The 20,265-nt window shown below is 34.9% G+C and overlaps 1 protein-coding gene across 1 annotated transcript; it reads left to right on the forward strand.

Annotated features, from left to right (window-relative positions):
- Nucleotides 1-13,169: 13,169 nt before the first annotated feature.
- LOC132557923 (SKI family transcriptional corepressor 1 homolog-B-like) lies at nucleotides 13,170-14,389 on the forward strand (the record flags this gene model as incomplete). The annotated part of the gene is made up of 1 exon (XM_060222452.1): nucleotides 13,170-14,389. A coding segment is annotated over one exon (1,220 nt), but the record flags the coding sequence as incomplete, so codon positions are not given.
- Nucleotides 14,390-20,265: the final 5,876 nt, after the last annotated feature.

The following is a 20,265-nucleotide window of genomic DNA, read 5'->3' on the forward strand; positions in this document are numbered from 1 at the left end:
AAAACTACTGGTCAGTTCTTTGTCAGAGTGGATGACTTTGACATAAAACTACTGGTCAGTTCTTTGTCAGAGCAGATGACTTTGACATAAAACTACTGGTCAGTTCTTTGTCAGATGACTTTGACATAAGCTACTGGATGACTTTGACTGACTTTTCAGTTCTTTGTCAGAGCAGATGACTTTGACATAAAACTACTGGTCAGTTCTTTGTCAGAGCAGATGACTTTGACCTAACGCTACTGGTCAGTTCTTTGTCAGAGCAGATGACTTTGACATAACATAAAGTTCTTTGTCAGCTACTGGTCAGTTCTTTGTCAGAGCAGATGACTTTGACATAAAACTACTGGTCAGTTCTTTGTCAGAGTGGATGACTTTGACATAAAACTACTGGTCAGTTCTTTGTCAGAGTGGATGACTTTGACATAAAACTACTGGTCAGTTCTTTGTCAGAGTGGATGACTTTGACATAACGTTACTGGTCAGTTCTTTGTCAGAGCAGATGACTTTGACATAAAACTACTGGTCAGTTCTTTGTCAGAGCAGATGACTTTGACATAAAACTACTGGTCAGTTCTTTGTCAGAGTGGATGACTTTGACATAACGCTACTGGTCAGTTCTTTGTCAGAGCAGATGACTTTGACATAAAACTACTGGTCAGTTCTTTGTCAGAGTGGATGACTTTGACATAAAACTACTGGTCAAACTACTGGTCAGTTCTTTGTCAGAGTGGATACTGGTCAGTTCTTTGTCAGAGTGGATGCTTTGACATAACGCTACTGGTCAGTTCTTTGTCAGAGTGGATGACTTTGACATAACGCTACTGGTCAGTTCTTTGTCAGAGCAGATGACTTTGACATAAAACTACTGGTCAGTTCTTTGTCAGAGCAGATGACTTTGACATAAAACTACTGGTCAGTTCTTTGTCAGAGCAGATGACTACTGGTCAGTTCTTTGTCAGAGCAGATGACTTTGACATAAAACTACTGGTCAGTTCTTTGTCAGAGCAGATGACTTTGACATAAAACTACTGGTCAGTTCTTTGTCAGAGCAGATGACTTTGACATAAAACTACTGGTCAGTTCTTTGTCAGAGCAGATGACTTTGACATAAAACTACTGGTCAGTTCTTTGTCAGAGTGGATGACTTTGACCTAACGCTACTGGCCAGTTTTCTGTGAGACTGATGATTTCTCCTAACGCAACTTTATCGCACTGTTAAATGGCTGTCATAGTGCCGTTTGCTATAAGATATATATGTCAGGTACCGTCGTTACCACAATCACCTGTGCTACAACACCTAAAACAAGATTCATGATAGATGAAAAGAACATAACAATTAAAAGTTATGTATCAGGAAGGAAGACCAAAAACTATTATATAATTTTTTTTAATGTTTAAACGTATAGAAATATACGCAATTGATATCTTCCAATCAGACAGTGGAAGCGTTCTTTTAGAGACAGCTACGCAAAACTAGATATTTATTATGTATGTGGTGGGTGACTTCTTCCTGTTTACGAGCGAATCTTATTGTTTACGACTAGAGAAAAAAATGAAGAATTCAATTAAATATTTTGCTCGATCTTTGTAACACCCACTACTGAGCCTGGTGTTCATGGATAAACATAACCGGATTTTGTAAAACTGCTCTGCCTTTGTGACTAATGTCACCGGTAACGTACTTACATATATATATATATATATAAGAAAATCAGATTGGTTAACTCAACTTCAAATATAATGGATTCAGTAAAAGTTTTGGAGTCCCAAATCAAATTCTGAAGTCGTAAATGTAATCATACACCTCATGTAAAGTTTGTAACTACCTACATAGAACCCAATTCTAATACCCAAGAGAGCAGATGTAGCAAAAGGCAAAAATACAGAGCTGCAAGTTTACTTTTAAGGGAAGTGTACGTATCCTCCATGTTTTATTATGTAGTGAAAAAATTCTCAATCAAAATAACGTTCTAACGATTTATTCTTTGAAATATGACTAATTACTGGCTAACTATGATTAAAGTGACTTATGTGGCATATGTTTCCCTATAACCTTCATATCCTCAATGTATAGGTAACAATATTTTTATTTTTAAGGAAATTAAAGCTTGTGTAGAACTGCTTAAAAGGGCCGGTTTCCAAAACGGCCCCTTCTCTGATTCAAATTTCCTGTTGGTGGTGCATTGCCCATGCCGTTATGGTCACAAATCTATAAAGTATAAAGATTTAGGTCACTTGGTTTGTTTTTTATGGCTCCTCAAAGTTGTACCTTTCAGAAGCTGTCTAAGTATTGATAAAATGTGCATGCCATGTAAAATATTAATGAAAATCTAATCAAATGATAGTCACCGTAAAGAATACATTCATGGCATGATTGTGACAAAAAATCATGTTTCCATCGCGCCATTTGGCTGTTTTATGGAAGAAACAATCTCAAAATTGCCATTTTCGAGTATAACATTTTAGACACAAAAACTGTGTTTTTTTAGAGAATACACCCTTTTATGGGCGTTGGATGCAAACCAATTTTTATCCTATTAAATAGTAGGTAATATGCTATTGATGAGAGGAAAAATCATCAAAATGTAAGTGGTGGAACATTTTCAAATATTGGGTTGAATTAGCCTATGGTTGAATTGCCGATTTTCGACTTTCTTTAGATAATTAACAAAAAAAACGAGAGTATTTGCTCGGTATGTTGAGAATATGTACACAGATGTGAAAAAAAGTGAGAGAAACACTTTTTCATAAAAAAATCCAACATGGCTACTTCGCAAGTCCCCGTGGTTGAAGACATTGGCTGACAAATAGACAGAACAACAAACAAAACGTGTTCCTTATGATTTTGGTTGGTTTTCGCATTTACGGGATTGTTCATAGCTACCGGCGATTGTATAATACCTATATTTATAAGTTTGGTTAGTCACATGGTAACGGGGATCTTTCATATCGAGCCCCAAACATACTTCCGACATATGCACTCTGTTGCCGCATGGAAAACTATTTCAAGTTTTGTCGGAATTTCTTTACCTGTGGTTGTAATGGTCGAGGGTTTTCCAGCGTCCTGTAATACCCAAGGTAGTACAAGATACTGGAGATGTGCGCACACATTCCCATCGTTCTCTCTCCAACTGGGCACTGGCAGTAGTAGTCCTTTATTGGGGCCTCAACATCGGGTGAAACGATGAACCGTATCCAAACGTTGTATTTCGTTTGGCTTTTGTGTCGAGAATGTATTTGACATCGGAGAAGGTCTGGGGAGTGCTGGTAAAGCCACACCTCATAGTCGCCGTCATCACTTAAATGTTCGGCGATGTAACTAGGAGCCAGAGAAATCTGATACGTTCCACACGTAATGGTTCTCAAGTAATCAAGATCGAGACGGGGAAACAGTACTTTATTTTTTTTTTTTTTTTTACACATCATAAAACTGTCATGAAAATATCCGCTCTGATATTCAATATAAAAGTTTGTATATCATAAGCTATATAATAGGGTTTCAGACAAGGTTGTTACTAATTTCCCCTTTTCTTTCAATTTACAACCACATTCAGGCGGCGATATGAGAACGTTCCACCACATGGAATTAGCTGATTTTTGGTACACATATGAAACAAGTAAAGCTCTATCCGATTTTCTGATGGAAATTTGCATCCAAAACTATATAACGGGAGAAAATGGCATTTTTCTTCATAATTGTGTCTCTGCAAGTGCATTTTCATCCGAGAATATTTTTTTTTATGTTTCCTGAATAAACACGATGTTTTGGAAATATTTATCAAAAGAAATTTATACTATGTTGCGAATTACAATTTCGAGATATTATTTACGAACTTATGTCTTTGATGCTGAAATTGACAATTTTCTGGGTGTCGGAAAGGTGTAAAATTATTTTTCGGAAAAGAAAGAAACAGTAGTTGAGCTAGATAAGAAATTATACGGGGGCAGGCTCCTATGGAGAATTAACATTACTGGAAACAGGCCCTTTGTAACTTGCATATTTAGAGAATATGTTTAACACATTCAGATTATTCGACAAAGCATGTCCGTCCATCCTGTCTCTTGGCGTCTCGTCCATTAGATGTATTAATTATAAATGAGCTTTACATTTCTGATGTATTGCATTTAGCTAATGTTGACTTAAAAAACACAAGTCAATTGGGGCGTTCACAACTCTGCTGTCAAATATCAAAGGTCCAATTCTCTATATCACATCAGATATTAACACCATAATGAAAGTATTAACAACATGTTTTCCGCTATAACTAAAAAAAAACCATCAATGCAACAATTGTGAACGACAAAGAAGACGTTAAAATAAAGTCATGATATTCAATATTCGTGCCACAAAAGGTTATAAAATTATTCACTTAGATATGTTCATAACGCACAATTTAATAAAAAGATCTTCACAATCGTTACACACAAAATAATAAAAATGGTCACATAAGGATATGATTTTCATGGCACAAAAATTTCTCCCTAAACTTTAACATGATTCACTCAATAGCAAGTGGCATTTATCAGTAAACGTTTCAGAAAACTTTTATCTTTTTATCATTCATTTGACTATAATTAACACTGAGTTTTACGTCGGTTCGGTATCTTGTCCACTAAATATCACATACTTCATCCTTAATCTAATCTATGCATGTCTTTATTTGATTCGATATTCTAGTGTTTGTTCCCATTATCACAATGTTCGTGTAACTCGTAATACAGGGTTTCAAAAGAAGCAGGTTGATGAAAACTATTTCTTTGTGTGACATGAAGCTGGATGTATCTGATGCTCGTTTGTTTGCTCGTTGGTTCCATTACTTTATACCTTGTTCTCATTTGAGAACGTGACATTATTTGTCCAAGGTTTACATGGAGGAGGTTGTTGATGAAGCAGAAGACGCTTACTTTTCTGGAACTGGATTACATCGTCTTTTTCATGAGTATTCATGTAAATCTTTTATTTGTTCACATTTGGCCCTAGTTTTATTTGAGTTTGCATTATGATTATGTTGATATGGAGGTATTTTCTTGTTGTTTATTTTTTTAATAAGCTCATTGTACTTAAACTGCGTACTTTGATATTTTGTATAAATGGGTAATTTGTAAATATTTGAGAGTTGTTGACATTGGGTTGTATAACTAGAATGCCACTTGTATGATCTTACGATCGCTGGATTAGCTTAAAGATGAACTTCTCTGAGAAGAAAAACAAATCAGTATTAAACTTTTTTTTTCTGAAAATGAATTTTTTAAAGGTTTGCTTTTAGAAAGTAGATTAAAATCAAACAAAAATCAATATGCGGCTTTACTACAGACGTAAGGATATGAAACAGGAAACAACTGATTTCCGGATTCTCTTTTTTCCAAATAGAAGACATTCTTTGTTATTTTCGTTGCAACCTTTTTTAAAATACATTTTCATTTTCATTATCAATTCTCATTACAATGCAAGGATATGACACTCAGATAATTGACAAAAAATCATTTTTAAAAAGACTAAGTTTATATTTGAGTTCACGAGCTTTAAAACTGCAAAGCGACCCAAAAATGAACTTGTTGAAAAATTATTTCAATATAAATTATTTTACCAACTTCTAGTATTAAACATTTTTAATCAGGCCTTTTTGAGAAATTACTTTTTCAGGATGAAGGAGATGGGGTCTGAGCTTTATTATTTTGCAATTTTTACCCAAGTAACCAATTTTTTCAAGATCAAGATACCAGCTGATTTTTTTATTTTATCTATTTGTTTTATTATTATTATTGATTTAGTCCTAGAATTAGGGAAAGTGGTGATCAGGTCAGAATTTACGAATTTGAAATCAGTGATTTGTAGTGATAATTCATGCAAATTTTTGTTAAAATCTAGCCAAGATTTTAGAGTTAAGCTCAGGAGAACTATCAGAAAACGTTCAAGCTATTATCCGAATCACACCGTCATTTACGCCGTCAAGAAATGTAGTCCACAAGCGAAATTTCTTCAAAACGTCATCATATAATCTACCCTTTTCAACTTACCAGTACAACTTTAGGTGAGAAAGTATGTAAATGTCAAAAATCCAAGATAGTATACTGGAATTCATTTTATATTGAATTATGACTTATTTTCGCCTAAAACAGCATTAATACTTTTTATGCGCTAAAATTCTTGTACTCATTGCGCATCATTGTAGGGCAATGCTGTTATAGTACCTTCAATAATATAATCACGTCAGCTCAGTAAATGTGTACTCATACAATATATACTACAGACGTCCTGGGAAACAAGCTGAAACTGAACAAAAAACACTTTGCTCTTATATACTGATATACAGGTCACTTTAATTAAACTAATCTAAATAAGTATATATAAAATCTCAGAAATGGTACTACTTACGATTTTAGCATGTTGGACCAACACAAAAGTTACAAACTTAACTATGACCAAAAAAAATGTTGAGAAATGAAATGAAAAATTCGCTCCTAATACCTCATATTAATCATCAATCCAAATCCAGGAGAATCATTTATTCAAGAAAGTTGTTGACTCTGTAACTGTATAAAAGACACAGGTGACTAGCACTTTTAAATAATTTAGAGTAAGATACAGTAAAAGCCAGACAATGAATTAAACTTCATCGTCCAACTGTTTCGTCCTTCCAGGACTCGTCAGCGATGCCAAGGGCCTCAGAGTCTAGCAGGAGTCTGAGGAAAATCCTAAATAACCGAAAGAAAACTCAAAATCTTAACAACAAGGTTCAGCAGTCTAAAAATAAAATAATAAAACAGCGTCACGTACATGTCTATATTTTGAACCGTGCCACTATTCGAAAGAATTTAAACTTGGCATATAGGTTAATCTGGATACGAAGGCTTTACACAAAAGATATGAGAACAATGATATTCTGGCTAATTGGGGTGGTGACAGTACATTGAAATGCAAAGTGTTAGAAAGTTGGAATAAATTAGCACAATAACCAAATACAGACTAAAATAAGATTATTTTTTGTAAAGAATGGTATAGAGAAGATGTCAAAACAAAAAATGCCTTAATCAAAGTGGTATTGGAGCTTTTGTAGTTATGATTTATAAACAGCTAAGATTCTGTTGTAATGTCGGTATTTTCATCACTGTTTATTATAGAGAATCAACATGCATGCTATTTCTTTTCAGTTAAAGGCGTCATTATTCTATAAAGCAATTCATTTAACGTGGAGAAATTTCAAACTTGAATAAGGTATGCATACTTCCCAATCGATTAAGAATTATTTATTAAGCACAAAAAATGAACGAAAGACTTTTATAATGATTTTTGTAAAACAGTTCTTTATCTTTTGGGAGGAAATATTTGAATTTGTCTTAAAAAATGGATGAAAATATTTGCAATTCCATTCACAATTAGTAGAAATAAACAAAAACCAAAATGCCGCTGATTTAGAATTAATCAACAAGTTACAATTCATTTTTATAACAAAAAAAATGTTAAAAGTACTGTTTCCGTTGCTTTGATAATGAATCATTTATCTTTTGTTTGTATCATAACAAGCAATAATCCAGTAATTGGAAACTTAACTAAGGATTCATGTACGCTTACCAATGTGAAAGTAGTCATAGTCGAAACTCAAATTCTATTATGATTAAACTAGGACAAAAGACACCTTGCACAAAAATCGTGATATTGGGAATAGACCATTGATATCGAATTTTTTACGCCATATTATCATCACTGGCTAGGAATATATAGTGCAAATAAAGGTAAGACTAATATTCCTCACTTTTGTGATGAATGAACGGAATAGAAAAGATTAATAGAAACCACGGTACTGATATGTTAAAGGTATTAATAGACTTACCTTATTCCCTGATAGTCTTACTTTTTATGAAGTATATGTATAACCTTTTAACTCTCCATATTTCGTACATGTAACGACAATATTTGCAAGAGTAACAAGGCTATACATGTTTATATGTAATTGATATGTAAATAATGAATGCTTTTCCCCGGACGCCTTTTTCTGTGTTACTCTGTCATTTTCTTAAATGTACCGATCCTGTTCCAACTCTTAAAGATAACATGGTCTCTGCTTTGTTACATTTATATCTGTATGCGTGTACAATATGCCATATTATCTTCGCAACTAAACCTTATTGTATTTACAACTAAACCTAATTGTATTTACAACTAAACCTAATTGTATTTACAACTAAACCTAATTGTATTTACAACTAAACCTAATTAAATTTGCAACTAAACTTAATTGTAAATGCAACTAAACCTAATTATATTTACAAATAAACCTAATTGTATTTAAAACTGAACCTTGTTGTGATCACAACTAAACATAATTGTATTTGCAACTTAACCTAAACCTAAAACTTGATAATTACATGAATGACAAAGCTTCTGTATTCTCATGTAGGCTTACATGGGTGTAAATAAAATAAACAAAATGAAGATGAGTGTTTTTTTACCGTGGTAAAAATTTCAAAGCTACCATAATATCTATTTTAAAAAGATTTACATTAAGTCGACATTTCATAAGTTATAAACAACGGAAAGAAAACTTGAAATATTGTAAACATTAGTAAGACGGAAATAATTTCACATTTTTTACACAGTCAACATTTGTAAGACTGAAGTGTTATGCTGTAAGTATGTACAGTCAGAAGAAGGAATACATGTACAAACATGGTAATCGATTCAACTTTCAGAAAATTTCTCATATTTCTGATAGAATACCTACACCAGAGACTAATAAGAGAATATCCATTATCATTGTTTCATATCAAATGCAACTGGACAATCCCTTTTAATCTACATTCATGCAGTGACTTCTTTGCGTTAGATTGTTTAAAGATCAGTATATCATCGTGAAACTATTAATTGTTCTCACTTTATGCAGTTGACTTTTTCGCATAGAGAAGGGTTTTCCTTTTTATACGGATAAAAGATTTTTTTCCAATGATTCTGTTTCCGTCTTCATTACGGTGTGCCAATTGTTGTTAGGTTTTGTATGATTTCCCACCCTGTATTTTTTCTGCCACTTTATATAAGAATTGCACATTGGATATGATGTATTACTTCTCTCTTGTCCTTGTTTTAATTGAGATTTATATTCTTTAACTGATTTTGATTGATAAGTTTTTATTAGTATCAAAGCGGAAATAGATATTAACACGAAAATCAAATACATTATCATTTTATTTAAAGCTTAAATAATGACTGTTATTTTCTTTGTATTTAAACATAATATTTTATGTTTAATCTAATTTACGTATCCTATATCACTAACGAATGCTCAATTATTAATACCAATTTAAATATATATATATATATGTTATGATTACAAATCTTATAAATCATATATATATTCAAAGGATTTTCTTCATATTGACCACGTTCTTTGTCATGATAAATAAGTTAATATTTGTCCCAACGCCAATTTTTTTAATTATTATTCTTTATTATCAATCGCGGGATTTTGTATACTTATGATAGCGTACGAGTTTGTGAATACATACTGGATGACATGAAATTAAGGTAAAGTACAGTAATCCAATGTTTAATGTGCAGTAGAAATGGAATATATAACCATGCTTTCCTTTTGGTAATGTTATAAAGGCTTAATAAAATGTTGTAAGGAGAATTAAAGAGGACGTGTTAAAGGCGTTCGATGTCTTTAATGCTTACGCTATATCGGACTTGTTTGGAGTTTGAGTAAGGCTTTATTGTGTAACTGATACACTTTGATCAGGTACTAACGACCGAATGATGGCGTGGTCAAACTGACGCCAAATTAGCTCTGCCTCATATCTGTCATATCACTTTCATTGTTGTTCAGATAAATCAGTCATTGGCGATGAGATATTGACATTTAATTATGGTAAATATTATTCTGACCATGTTTTATTACTTTCTCTCCCGTTTTAATCAACATGTAATATCCATGAATCGATTTTTATACGTATTATTCTTGGGGGAAAGTATACTTGAATTTGAAGGGAACAGTATACTTCAACTGGCAAGCGTCTTTGCTATAAATAGCCATGGTATCAATTACATTGAATTACTCTTTGTTGATAACAATTTAATATATCAAAGGAAAATAAAACCATCAAATCGTCGCACACGGAGAAAATCATACATTATGAAAACTATTATGAAAAATGATTCCTTTAATGAAATGAATGCACTGAAATAAAATTTCTATGGGCTCCACTTTGTAAACATGTCGTCAGGTGACGGAGAGTACAGTGTTCTAAGGTATACCTACATTCTTTCTCACACAACGCCATCGCAATAATTCGGATCAGAAATCTGAAACGAGCACTGGAAGTAATTGGTAATTTTGTAAACGATTTTATAAATGCGAGGACATTTAAAACTGTCGCGATTTTATATCATGGTGGCAGTAAAACGCGTCACAGTGCTAGCATTGTGGTGCATCTCACTTTTGTATAGTGTCAGGAACCATTTATTTGACAAACTACCACACTGTAACACTGCCAGGCACCAGTATTTCAGTGTCAATGTTGACGTTTTCTAATAGTATATTGATTCATCAAAGAGATAGTATTTAACACCGAATATTAACATTTAAAAGTGAAACGTTTTCAAACGCAGAACTGAAAGAGGCACTAGGCACCTTTTCAGACATGGCATTATATTGCCAGTGTCAGGCACCCCGTTTTCAGACATATAGACAGTGGCACGTACTGAATTTTCAGATACATCATTTTCAGTGTCAGTCACCATGTTGTTAGGTTCGTTTTCGAAAATGTGAGGCGACACGTTATTAGTCACAGAATATTTAGGGTCTGGTGTCACGATTTTAGACGCGACTCAGAAATGACGGAGTAATGCGAATGGTTTTCAGACACAGTATTTATAGAGTAAGGTACCATGTTTTTAGACGCGACCTAGTACTGAGAGTGTAAGGCGTCACATTTTTAGACAAAGTATTTAAAGAGTAAGGTGCCACGTTTTCAGATTCGACTTAGTGCGGAGAGTAGTAGGTGCCACGTCTTTAGACAAAATATTCAGGTGTCACGTCTTCAGACACAGTATTTTTATGGCTAGGTGACACGTTTTTAAACAGAGTATTTACAGGACCAGGGGCCATGTTTTTAGACACAGTATTTATAGAGCCAGGTACTACGTTTTCAGACACACTAATTGAAAATTTTTCATATTGAAATTAACGGTGTCTAGTGCTACATAAATAGGCACACTATTGAGAGAGTCATGCGTCACGTTTTCACCAGTAATACTGACACCGTCAGGGATCAAGTTTTTAGGAAACATTACACATATCAATGTTTCATTGATATAAATTGCTTGTATTGTTAAATTGACAGAGAAAAAGTATTTAAGTGATTGTTTAGAGAATATCATCGGATTAATTAAAAAAAATATTTTAATTCTCAAGAGAAAAAAAAAGAAAAACTCTTTGTAAGATAGAGAAAAGTATATCCACATTGATTTATGTTGCAGATTTCCAAGATAATCTTTACATCGGTATGATTTCCTTTTTGAATCATAATTGATTAATCGTCCGTGTCAGAATCCCAAGAAATACCGCAAAAGGTCATTCCTGATTTTCTTTAAAGAAAAAAAAGTTCAATCACCTCCCCATGATTATGGCTGGCAGTCCCTTCATTTCTCAAGTCCGACTGGAGCAGACGATATTCTCTGGAGAGTTCCGTTTAATATTCTGTGATCTGACTTTACGCCTGCCATGAATAAGGAAAATGAAATATGTTTCATCTACTCCTTTAATTAGTTTTTTCAATCTTGCTAGAGAATACCCAAAGCATATGTCGGAAATGTTGCAATTACCATCAAAATAAAGGAATTAATTTGTTACCAGGGCTATTAGAAAATCACTTGGCTGGTTGTTGATAATGGATGGACATACGAGTCTAAATCTATTCACAATGCTTCCGTGTATTTGTATACATCAGGCCGTATTCAACACTTAATGGTCGTTATTAATGGTCTCCGTCAGCATATCATGTATTTGTCGGAGAAATGTGGATGTGGTTTTTTTTCTGTATCACAAGATTGATCGGCTCAACGGAATTCCAAAATGATTCCAAATTAATAATAATCAACAATAATGATTTCAATTTCTTATTACATAATGCATTGCGTATAATAATAATGTTAAAGGTTATATAAAGTTTAGGTTTAACAATATCAATATTGTTCTGACATATTTCATCATGCTGAGAAAGTGGAAAGATCATTTTATCGAGACATTTGTCCACGTGATACTACTCTGATATACACACCATGCGACTACTCAATATTTACTAATGAATTCTATATCTATACGTTCTGTCCGATATTATCATTATAATTACTATCTAACTAAAAGGTAAAAAGACAAATGCTAAAAATCTTAAACAGTTATATAATCACAAAAGATTAAAACGGTAAGTCATAGTCTATAATATAGACCAACATCTTTCAGATAACCTAGTATTTGATAAATCTCAACAGTTTCAACGTTACGATAAAAAATATCTCGAGTAGACAGGAGGTCAATGCAGTCCCATAAAATGTATAATGGTGAATACAAGTCGCTTACATATTATCAAAGTAAAAAAATGTAAAATAAAACTATAGTATTGCAAATTTCCTACCGTCAGCTTGTGGCAATAGAAATAGGAGTCGTGATATGGCAAAATCTATCCCAATTATGCACCATGATATTCAGTCGTAGCGTATGTAATATGACCTACAATGCATACTTTTAATTTGACCTGTTCGACAATCTGTGGTCTACGTGTCACTTCAGTTGGCCATACGACTCCTTATCGTAAAAACATCCTCAACACTAACCCTTCTAATGATATAGATCAAGTGTTTAAGAATTTGTATTATCGATGTTCTCTGTATCGTTCGGCAGTTTTACCACTACGTTTAAGTGAACACCTGAAATTCCGTCTAAATAGATAAATATCCACGAAATTCGCGTGTTATAGTTTATTTAAGTCCGTGCTTGCTCTAACTTATGGGAATTTTTCGAACAATGAATCTAATAGGTTGATGAGGATAATTGATACGTTTGATATTTCTGGAGGTTTGGCCCCTTTCTGTCGATTTTCACAAGGAATTACGTTGACATGTAGGTACATTCTCTCTAAAAACGGATTATGGTTAATCTTTAATTGTTATATTGTAGACACTACATGGGAAAATCAGACTGTAGCTGTGTCGGATCATTCTGGAACTTCTGCTGATATGACACCCGTGGAAGATGAATATAGCTCACACGAGGCAAAGATCGGTACCGTCGATTTGTTTAATGTACCAATAGTGTGTCTCCACATAGAAAACAAAGAACGCCTCTGTCTAGCACAGATTTCTAACACCCTCCTCAGGGACTTCAGCTACAATGAGATTCACAATCGCCGGGTAGCGCTTGGTATAACATGTTTGCAGTGTACACCAGTTCAACTAGAGATTCTTCGTCGCACTGGTGCCATGCCAGTATCGTCCAGACGATGTGGACTCATCACTAAAAGAGAAGCAGAGCGACTTGTCAAGTCCTTTTTGGAGGAAATTCCTCCTCCTAGACTCCCTGACAACTTCTCTTTCAACGTGTATCACAGCTGTGGATGGGGATGCCAGGGCCAGTTTATCCCCTCCAGGTACAACAGTTCAAGAGCAAAATGCATCAAATGCGCCTTTTGCAATGCTTTTTTTTCCCCAAACAAATTCATCTTTCATTACCACAAGTCTCCGACTTCCACATATAGACATCCTGATGCTGCTAATTTTAATTCTTGGAGACGTCATTTGCTTCTAACCGATCCGAATCCTTCCGAAAAACTCATGCACTCGTGGGAAGATGTGAAGTCAATGTTCAACGGTGGATGCCGTAAGAAAATGTCAACATGTAGCACGAAAATCCCTACCAACTCTGTAAAGCCTTTCAAGATCGATCAAAGCTACAGTTCCTCTCCTCTATCTTCTATGGTACATTATGAGGTGGCGAACCCCGGTTCCATAAAGGTTCCAGAGAGAACGCATCCTGCCTTTAACCTCAGCAGTCAAAGTGCCACAGCGAGTATTGGGACATATGGGGAGATGCTACGGTCATTCAGTATGCAATACAATCCGTGGTGGAAGCCTTGGTACCTACCAAACAACCATATATCACCAATTGACAGCAGCAATTCAATGCTACCATTCAACATACAAGAGGCCCGTGGTGATGTTTATCCAAATATGGATGACCTCAAAGGTAGGAAACAGAAATCACTAACCTCTCCTATTGAATTAGAGACAAAGAGCGTATGTGCCTCGGAGAAACGATCTACAAACACTGATGGATTCAACATAGCATCTATCATAGGCAACAAGAAAACACAATCAACCACACGTTTCACCAAGAGATGACGTTCGATGCGATATACTTACACAAGTTACAGATGATCCACACATGGAAAACAACCGGAGTTCTACTCCAACGGATATAGAGGAATGCACAAAGACCAAGTTCCGAAAGACAGTTCCAAAGGTGAATACTATATGAAATGAAACTATTTCCAATCCCAATACATCAATCATATATCCTATTACCAATTACGGGCGTAGCGCATTGTTTTAATATCATTACAGGATATAATTCAGTAATAAATGTAGTCATTATCAGTGTGAGTATCGCAAGAGTAAATATTTATCTTTCCAAACGAGTGTTGTACAGATTACTGGCCTATACTTACACATTGACGTTACTGAGATAATTGCCCTATACTTACACATTAACGTTACTAGGATAACTGGTCTATACTTACAAATTAAAGTTACTGAGATAACTAGTCTATACTTACACACGTTACTGAGATCACTGATCTATACTAATACTCGTTACAGAGATAACTGGTCTATCCTTACACACGTTACATATATAACTGGTCTATACTTACACACGTTACAGATATACACAACTGGCTATACTTACACACGTTACAGAGATAACTGGTCTATACTTACACACGTTACAGAGATAACTGGTCTATACTTACACACGTTACAGAGATAACTGGTCTATACTTACACACGTTACAGAGATAACTGGTCTATACTTACACACGTTACAGAGATAACTAGTCTATACTTACACACGTTACAGAGATAACTGGGCTATATCTTCACACGTTACAGAGATAACTAATCTATACTTACACACGTTACAGAGATAAATGGTATATACTTACAAACGTTGCAGAGATAACAAATCTATACTTACACACGTTACAGAGATAAATGGTATATACTTACACACGTTACATGATCAATCTATACTTGCACACGTTACAGATATAACTGGTCTATACTTACAAACGTTACAGAGATAACTGACCTATACTTACACAAGTTACAGAGATAACTGGTCTATACTTACACACGTTACAGAGATAACTGGTCTATACTTACACACGTTACAGAGATAACTGGTCTATACTTACACACGTCACACACAGAGATAACTGGTCTATACTTACACACGTTACAGAGATAACTGGTCTATATACACGTTACACACGTTACAGTCTATACTTACACAGATAACTGGTCTATATACTTACACACCTTGCGGAGATAACTGGCCTATACTTACACATGTTACAGAGATAACTGGTCTATACATTCACACGTTACAGAGATCAATGGTCTATACTTACACACGTTACAGAGATAACTGGTCTATACTTACACACGTTACAGAGATAACTGGTCTATACTTACACACGTTACAGAGATAACTGGTCTATACTTACACACGTTACAGAGATAACTGGTCTATACTTACACACGTTACAGAGATAACTGGTCTATACTTACACACGTTACAGAGATAACTGGTCTATACTTAGACACGTTACAGAGATAACTGGTCTATACTTACACACGTTACAGAGATAACTGGTCTATACTTACACACGTTACAGAGATAACTGGTCTATACTTACACACGTTACAGAGATAACTGGTCTATACTTACACACGTTACATATATAAGTGATTTACACTTACACACCTTGCGAAGATATCTGGCCTATACTTACACACGTTACAGAGATAACTGGTCTATACTTACACACGTTACAAAGATAACTGGTCCACACTTACACATTAAAGGTACAGAGATAACTGGTCTACACTTCCACAAGTTACAAATATCAATGGTCTATACTTACACACGTTGCAGAGATAACTGGTCTATACTTACACACGTTGCAGAGATAACTGGTCTATAATTACACAGGTTACTGAGATAGCTGGTGTATACTTACACACGTTACAGACAAAACAGGTCTATACTTACACATTTTACACAGTTACCTGACATACACTTACACACCTTCCGGAGATAACTGGCCTATACTTACACGCGTTACAGAGATAAATGGTATATACTTACACACGTTACAGTGATCAATGGTATATACTTACACACGTTACAGACATAACAGGTCTATACTTACACACGTTACAGAGATAACTGGTCTATACGTAAAATACGTTACAGAGATCACTGGTCTATACTTACACACGTTACAGAGATAACTGACCAATACTTACACACGTTATAGAGATAAATGGCTTATACTTATAACGTTACAGTGATAAATGGTCTATACTTACACACATCACAGAGATAACTGACCTATACTAACACATGTTACACAGATAACTGGTCTATACTTACACATAAACGTTACAGAGATAACTGAACTACACTAACACAGGTTAAAGCGATAACTGGTCTATATTTACACACGTTAAAGAGATAACTCATTTATACTTACACACGTTACTGAGATAAATGGTCTATACTTACACACGTAACAGAGATCACTGGTCTATACTTTTACACGTTACAGAGATAACTGGTCTATACTTACACACGTTACATATATAAGTGATTTACACTTACACACCTTGCGAAGATATCTGGCCTATACTTACACACGTTACAGAGATAACTGATCTATACTTACACACGTTATAAAGATAACTGGTCCACACTTACACATTAAAGAGATAACTGGTCTATACTTACACACGTTACAGAGATAACTGGTCTATACTTACACACGTTACAAAGATAACTGGTCTATACTTACACACGTTACAGAGATAACTGGTCTACACTTACACCAGTTACACAGATCAATGGTCTATAGTTACACACGTTTCAGAGATATAACTGGTATATACTTACAAACGTTACAGAGATAACTGGTCTATACTTACACACGTTGCAGAGATAACTGGTCTATACTTACACACGTTGCAGAGATAACTGGGCTATACTTACACATTTTACACAGTTACCTGACATACACTTACACACCTTCCGGAGATAACTGGCCTATACTTACACGCGTTACAGAGATAAATGGTATATACTTACACACGTTACAGTGATCAATGGTATATACTTACACACGTTACAGACATAACAGGTCTATACTTACACACGTTACAGAGATAACTGGTCTATACTTACACACGTTACAGAGATATAATACTTACACACGTTACAGAGATAACTGGGCTATACCTTCACACGTTACAGAGATAACTAGTCTATACTTACACACGTCACAGAGATAACTGACCTATACTTACACACGTCACAGAGATAACTGGTCTATACTTACACACGTCACAGAGATAACGTTACAGCGATATAAATGGTCTATACTTACACACGTTACAGAGATAACTGGTCTATACTTACACACGTTGTAGAGATAACTGACCTATACTTACACACGTTACTGAGATAACTAGTCTATACTTACACACGTTAAAGAGATAAGCGGTCTATACTTACACACGTTACATAGATAACAGGTCTATACTTACAAACGTTACAGACATAACTGGTCTATACTTGCACACGTTACAGAGATAACTGGTCTATACTTACACACGTTACAGAGATAACTGGTCTATACTTACACACGTTACAGAGATAACTGGTCTACACTTACACACGTTACATAGATAACTAGCCTATACTTACACACGTTACAGAGATCACTGGTCTATACTTACACACGTTACAGAGATAACTGATCTACACTTACACACGTTACAGAGATAACTGGTCTATACTTACACACGTTACATATATAAGTGATTTACACTTACACACGTTACAGAGATAACTGGTTTATACCTTCACACGTTACAGAGATAACTGGTCTAAACTAACGAACATTACAGAGATAACTGGTCTATACCTACACATGAACGTTACAGAGATAACTGGTCTACACTTACACACGTTACAGAGATAACTGGTCTATACTTACACACGTTACAGAGATAACTGGTCTATACTTACACACGTTACAGAGATAACTGGTCTATACCTTCACAAGTTAAAGAAATAACTAGTCTAAACTAACAAACGTTACAGAGATAACTGGTCTATACTTACACAAGTTACAGAGATACCTGGTATATACTTACAAACGTTACACAGATAACTGGTCTACACTTACAAACGTTACAGAGATAACTGGTCTACACTTACACACGTTACATAGATAACTAGCCTATACTTACACACGTTACAGAGATAACTGGTCTATACTTACACACGTTACAGAGATAACTGGTCTATACTTACACACGTTACAGAGATAACTGGTCTATACTTACACACGTTACAGAGATAACTGGTCTATACTTACACACGTTACAGAGATAACTGGTCTATACTTACACACGTTACAGAGATAACTGACCTATACTTACACACGTTGCAGAGATAACTAATCTATACTTACACAGGTTACAGAGATAACTGGTCTATACCTTCACACGTTACAGAGATAACTGGTCTAAACTAACAAACGTTACAGAGATAACTGGTCTATACTTACACACGTTGTAGAGATAACTAACCTATACTTACACACGTTACAGAGATAACTGGTTTATACCTTCACACGTTACAGAGATAACTGGTCTATACTTACACACTATACTTACACACGTTACAGAGATAACTGGTCTATACTTACACACGTTGCAGAGATAACTGACCTATACTTACACACGTTACAGAGATAACTGGTCTATACTTACAAACGTTACAGACATAATTGATCTATACTTGCACACGTTGCAGATATAAATGGGCTATACTTACACACGTTACAGAGATAACTGGTCTATACCTTCAAACGTTGCAGAGATAACTGGTCTATACTTACACAAGTTACAGAGATAACTGGTATATACTTACAAACGTTACAGAGATAACTGGTCTACACTTACACACGTTGCAGATATAACTGGTCTATACTTACACACGTTGCAGAGATAACTGGTCTACACTTACACACGTTACATAGATAACTAGCCTATACTTACACACGTTACAGAGATCACTGGTCTATACCTTCACACGTTACAGTGATAAATGGTCTATACTTACACACGTTACAGAGATAACTGATCTACACTTACACACGTTACAGAGATAACTGGTCTATATACACGTTACAGAGATAACTGGTCTATACTTACACACGTTACTGGGATAACTGTTCAATACTTACACACGTTACAGAGATAACTGGTCTATACTTACACACGTTACAGAGATAACTGGTCTATACTTACACACGTTACAGAGATAACTGGTCTATACTTCTATACTTACACACGTCACAGAGATAACTGACCTATACTTACACACGTTACAGAGATAACTGGTCTATACTTACACACGTTACAGAGATAACTGGTCTATACTTACATATGAACGTTACAGAGATAACTAAACTACACTAACACACGTTACAGAGATCACTGGTCTATACCTTCACACGTTACAGAGATAACTGATCTACACTTACACACGTTACAGAGATAACTGGTCTATACTTACACACGTTACAGAGATAACTGATCTATACTTACACACGTTACAGAGATAACTGGTCTATACTTACACACGTTACAGAGATAACTGGTCTATACTTACACACGTTACAGAGATAACTGGTCTATACGTAAAATACGTTACAGAGATAACTGGTCTATACTTACACACGTTACATATCTAAGTGATTTACACTTACACACCTTGCAGAGATAACTGGCCTATACTTACACACGTTACAGAGATCAATGGTATATACTTACACACGTTACAGTGATAACTGGTCTATACTTACACACGTTACAGAGATAACTGGTCTATACTTACACACGTTACAGAGATAACTGGTCTATACTTA

This window comes from Ylistrum balloti, unplaced genomic scaffold, assembly GCF_031769215.1.
Source record: "Ylistrum balloti isolate Yb309-2 unplaced genomic scaffold, AGI_CSIRO_Ybal_v1 Utg370740, whole genome shotgun sequence".
Taxonomy (NCBI): domain Eukaryota; kingdom Metazoa; phylum Mollusca; class Bivalvia; order Pectinida; family Pectinidae; genus Ylistrum; species Ylistrum balloti.